We start from the raw sequence: 5696 nt of genomic DNA on the forward strand, positions 1-5696 counted from the left end.
TCTAAGAGAATTCCGTGTTTACAAAATTCAATTTCAAAATTAACCGTATTAAATCTTAGATTATCTTATATTATATCAAGGTATAAATTATCGTATTTAATCGTTTAATTGTTTTCTTTAGATTGACGATAAATTTAAAAAATTTGAATCTTTTTGTGTTTTTAGTAGACGTAAATTCTTTCATCATTAAAACTACTTTCTTTGGAGTTTATCTTTTAAGCTCTAAACAAATTTTGAAATCATTTGAAATCATCAAATTTTGAAGTAAGTAAAATCATTTGTTCAATATAGTTCGGTAAGATGGCGCATGATGACATATTTAATCAAATAAAGAGTAAGAAAGTAGACTAAGTGAGTAAGAGAAACAGAAAATGCTTTGACAAGTCTTTACTTTTAGTCCGATCCTCGTAGTTTCTCCTTGATTAAGAAGAAATATTCGCAATTTTAAGGCGAAATTTGACCTGCAAGAAAATAAATGACATGATTCGATGTTAAAACAATAAAAAAGAGAAAGGATATTCATGAATGGAAAGCTGAGAAGCATTCTACCTGAAAAAATGGTAAGTATGATTGAACAACTCGACAATTTGATCTATCGAGAATATGGTGTCAATTCTAACCTTGCAAAGGTTGAATATGGTAGAAACTGTCTTATGGTAAACTTCACGTAAAATTTATGAATCTTCAATGATTTATTTAAACATCTGTTCGTTTCAACCTTTTTTCAGACCTTTTTCCTGCACATTACATGGATGTCGATAACCTCACCTTCAACTTGTTTGAAGTAATCAAATTTTCTCATTTATATTTCTCTCTCTCTGTTTACTTTTTTTTCCCTAATTTATATATTTGAAAGACAGAAATTGGTCCATCAATGTCAATTGTAAAAGTATCATAATGATGTGCCGATGAACGATCTTCATTGGAAATTTTTTGTCATTTAATGTATATTGATCACTTCAATATTTCCTGTTATCTTATAGTACCGCAAATAGCTTATTCAATTTAATTATCCAAATAAATTTTAAATATATCTGTTATCTGATCTGTCAGTAATTATTTATGAGTAATTAATACGTTATGCATGTACCTTACATTATATTTGCCCTGCAGATAAATTAAATATAATTTTTAATGAATATTAAATAAACTTTCTGTATACATAAACAAAGAAAATTTATATAGACCTTTTTATCACTATCAATGAGTTACAAAAGATTAATTTAGCAAAGTATGTAAATCTATACATATTATATTAAGTAATGTATCATATGTATACAATTTTATTTATATCATCTTTTTGTTACTTTTAAATTATTATTTCCTTCCAGATATTTTTATCCAGCTATTTACAATATTTTGAGAATATATGTTCAATATTCCGATTAGTATATTTTGCATTTACATAATATTTAATATTGCTACATGTTTTTCGATTTTGCGAAAAGACAATGCTGTTTATTTATAAATATTATGCTGTACACGCAGATCAAAAATATGCTTAATGTGAAGACTATCATAAGCCTATCTCATAAGATAAAATATTTTTATATATAACAATGATAAAGTTAAATTAAATTTTCGTTATACAAGGTTTATGTTTAATATTATTTAAAAACTAAAAATTAGTCATATAGTATGGTCATAAGTATTGTCATATATTATTATGTAGTATATATCAACAGAAATTATTTTAATTTTTAAGATAAAGATTTTATGTATTATTCATCAATATAATCCTACACAATGTACCTACAACATGAGTGTAAGATAATCTCCTATGAGATGATATTACTAACGTAGTTAGTAATGTAGTCAGAAACAATGATACTGTGTTGAGAGGAGTTACAATTATATTATAAAATAATCCATTTAAGTTAGTGCATTGTTTAACTGTTAATACCAATTTTATTAATATATTTTTTAACGAGAATTGAAGAAATAGTATTTTTTATGTATTTATTTTATGTAAAAATATCTAGTTATTATTAACTTATTCCTTATTTTCAAACATATTATATACATGTACATAAATAAATTATGTATATATATATTCAAGTTCCTTTTACAGGTTGCAATGCCATGGAGAAATTTCCACTGAAAGGTACAACATTGTCGAACAATACAATTCCACAAAATCATCAGCATACATTAACTACGTACCAGTCAGTTGATACAAAGGTAAAACTTAATATATGAAGAAATTTGATAAGAGAATAATAAAAAAGGAATAATAATAGTAACAAAAATTTAAAGAATGAAAACTTTGATTAATTATAGATAGAAAATTCAGATGATGTATACTTCGTAGAGGATGTCCGACCGCGAAATCGAAATACTGCACGTGACAGTACTATAAGCAGCGACGACGACATGCTGGAAGTTAATAATGTAAATTCTCATCATGGACAGAACACCGTTCTTTCGGAACACTGTATCCGTATCGACGATGCTTCCTCTCACAGTATGTAATAAATAATGTAATTTTTTAATATTGTAATTTGCACTTAATTTGTAAAAAATAGAACACAGTTTCATTCTGTGTTGCTCAATTGTATTTCAGTTTCAGTTGATTCCGATGACATTCCTGGTATCGGACAATACGATGACTTTCACACGATTGATTGGCAACGAGATATCGCTCGAGATAGAATGCGTCATCGATATATTGTGAAAAAGAAACATGATTCTATTTGGGGCTTAATCAAGGGAGCTCATGATGCTTGGTCTGGATGGCTCTGTGTTTTGCTAGTTGGTCTCTTTACAGGAGTCGCAGCAGGTATTATAGATATAGGGGCTTCTTGGATGACTGATTTAAAATTTGGCATATGCCCGCAAGCATTTTGGTTGAATAAAGAACAATGTTGTTGGAGTTATAATGAAACAACTTTTGACGGTGGTAACTGCTCTCAGGTATGTGCTTTATTATTATCTTCTCTTTTATAATAATGTTTAAGTTTGTTAAGTTTCATAATGTTTTCTCAGTGGTGGACATGGCCAGAAGTATTTAGTCAGTCAAAAGATGGTGCAGGACCTTATATGATCTCGTATATGTTTTACATCGCTTGGGCTCTTTTGTTTGCTTCACTTTCTGCCTCATTAGTAAGAATGTTTGCACCATACGCTTGTGGTTCAGGAATTCCTGAGGTAAATATATAAAAAACGAAAATGAAAACTATAATGATTTTTTAATTATACTGAAAAAATCATGTTTTAGATAAAGACAATCCTAAGTGGATTTATTATTCGTGGATATTTAGGAAAGTGGACATTAATAATTAAATCAGTAGGTTTGATTCTATCGGTCTCAGCAGGTTTAAATTTAGGCAAAGAAGGGCCGATGGTTCACATAGCTTGTTGCATAGGAAATATATTTTCTTATCTTTTTCCAAAATATGGCAGAAATGAAGCAAAGAAAAGAGAAATTTTATCAGCAGCTGCTGCTGCAGGAGTTTCAGTTGCTTTTGGTGCTCCAATTGGGGGTGTTCTTTTTAGTCTTGAAGAGGTATGTATCAGGAGAATGATAGTTTGATACATCTAATGGTTGAATATATTTAACAACATTTTTCAGGTGAGCTATTACTTTCCACTAAAAACTTTATGGAGATCATTTTTCTGTGCCTTGATAGCTGCTTTTATTTTACGATCTATAAATCCATTTGGCAACGAGCATTCTGTGCTTTTTTATGTTGAATATAATAAGCCTTGGATATTTTTTGAGCTAATACCCTTCGTCATGCTTGGAATAATTGGTGTAAGTTTATCTTTCTGTAAATTTTCTTCTATGGTTAAAAGATTGTTAAATTACCCTTTTCCCTTTCTCTTTCTTTCAATAGGGCGTGATTGCTACTTTGTTTATTAAAGCAAATCTGTTTTGGTGTCGTTATCGTAAAACTTCAAAATTGGGCCAGTATCCAGTTACCGAAGTTCTAATCGTAACGGTTGCAACTGCTGTTATTGGATATCCAAATCCATATACACGAATGAGTACAAGTCAACTCATTTATTTATTATTTAGACAATGTGGAGTATCAAACGCTGACATTTTATGGTAGAAATTCCCTCTATTATTTTTTAAAATTAACATTAGTTTTAAAATATAGTAAATTTCTCTTTTTGTTTATATAGTGATTATAATAGAAACTTTACTGCTGTAAAATCAGCGATTGAAGTTGCAGCAGCTGGCCCCGGAGTTTATAAGGCGATATGGCTTCTCGTCTTAGCATTAATTCTAAAACTTGTTATGACAATATTTACGTTCGGTATGAAAGTACCTTGCGGATTATTTATTCCATCACTTTGTTTGGGAGCGATAATGGGCCGTATTGTGGGGATTGGAATGGAGCAACTAGCGTATAATTATCCACATATTTGGATATTTAGTGAAGCATGTTCAACTGGTGTCGATTGTATAACTCCTGGACTATACGCAATGGTTGGTGCCGCAGCAGTTCTCGGCGGTGTTACTAGAATGACTGTTTCTCTCGTCGTAATAATGTTTGAGTTAACTGGAGGTGTACGATATATTGTACCGTTAATGGCGGCCGCTATGGCAAGCAAATGGGTCGGCGATGCTCTTGGGAAACAGGGCATTTATGATGCTCACATTGGTTTGAACGGTTATCCATTTCTTGATAGCAAAGATGAGTTTCAACATACTACTCTTGCGGCTGATGTTATGCAACCTAAGTAATAGCACCATTATCGTTAAAATATTATATTCTTGTAAAATATGTTTGATTTGATTTTTACGTTTTCTCTTCACAGTTAACAAGTCTAACTATATTTTCAGACGAAATGAAGCCCTTCATGTGCTCACTCAAGACTCAATGACAGTCGAAGACGTTGAAAATTTATTGAAAGAAACGGAACATAATGGTTTCCCGGTGATAGTTTCAAAAGAATCTCAATACCTTGTTGGTTTCGTGTTACGAAGAGATTTGAATCTTGCGATCGCAAATGCCAAACGTATGACAGAGGAAATTACCGGACAATCATTGGTTATATTTACAAATGGAAACAACATTCAAATTCATTCTCCTCCACCACTTAAATTGAAAAAGATCCTTGATATGGCTCCAATAACAATTACCGACCAAACACCCATGGAGACTGTTGTTGATATGTTTAGAAAGTTGGGATTAAGACAAACCCTTGTTACGCATAATGGGTAATTACTTCCTATTATTTTACGTATTACATGTTTTGTGTACGATGCAAGATTATATTAACTTTTTATGGTTACGTTCAACTTTACAGCCGACTACTCGGAGTTATTACAAAGAAGGATGTATTGAGACACGTGAAGCAACTTGACAACGAAGATCCTAATTCTGTATTGTTCAATTAAAATTTATATAAAAAATATATATATGAGAGATACAGTGTTTTATAATGCATGGTATCAACCGAGCAATTGGGTACACTATACCAACAGTATGGTTTTTGATATTTTCATATAACTGTTAACAAGAAATTTGTTTTAATTATTAGTGATTCCAAATGAGGATATAATAATAATAAATAGGTAGAACAGTTTTAACTCATTGCACTATCCGAGTTTTTATACATTTCATTAAGACAAATCTCAATTTATTTACTATATGTTTAAAAAATCAAAGTTTGAGAAACTAGGAGAAGGAGAGTAATATTAACAGTGCTTAATATGTTTTACAATTCTTTATATTTTCAGTTTT

At 30.4% G+C, this 5696-nt stretch overlaps 1 protein-coding gene across 5 annotated transcripts; it reads left to right on the top strand.

Annotated features, from left to right (window-relative positions):
* The first annotated feature begins 340 nt into the window (after positions 1–340).
* LOC126925986 (H(+)/Cl(-) exchange transporter 5) lies at positions 341–5382 on the top strand. 5 transcript variants are annotated; one of them, XM_050742006.1, is made up of 11 exons: positions 341–560; positions 2060–2181; positions 2281–2464; positions 2564–2913; positions 2986–3147; positions 3218–3505; positions 3572–3754; positions 3837–4051; positions 4129–4689; positions 4793–5170; positions 5260–5382. In XM_050742006.1, the coding sequence occupies exons 2-11, from the start codon at positions 2083–2085 to the stop codon at positions 5348–5350; spliced, it is 2511 nt and encodes an 836-aa protein (XP_050597963.1). In that variant the 5' UTR covers positions 341–560; positions 2060–2082; the 3' UTR covers positions 5351–5382. The 5 variants fall into 5 exon arrangements, with proteins under 5 accessions (XP_050597963.1, XP_050597962.1, XP_050597964.1 ...); XM_050742005.1 differs by having other exon boundaries at positions 2072–2181; XM_050742007.1 differs by having other exon boundaries at positions 2072–2181; positions 2570–2913.
* Positions 5383–5696: the final 314 nt, after the last annotated feature.

This window comes from Bombus affinis, chromosome 17, assembly GCF_024516045.1.
Source record: "Bombus affinis isolate iyBomAffi1 chromosome 17, iyBomAffi1.2, whole genome shotgun sequence".
NCBI classification, from domain to species: Eukaryota; Metazoa; Arthropoda; class Insecta; order Hymenoptera; family Apidae; genus Bombus; species Bombus affinis.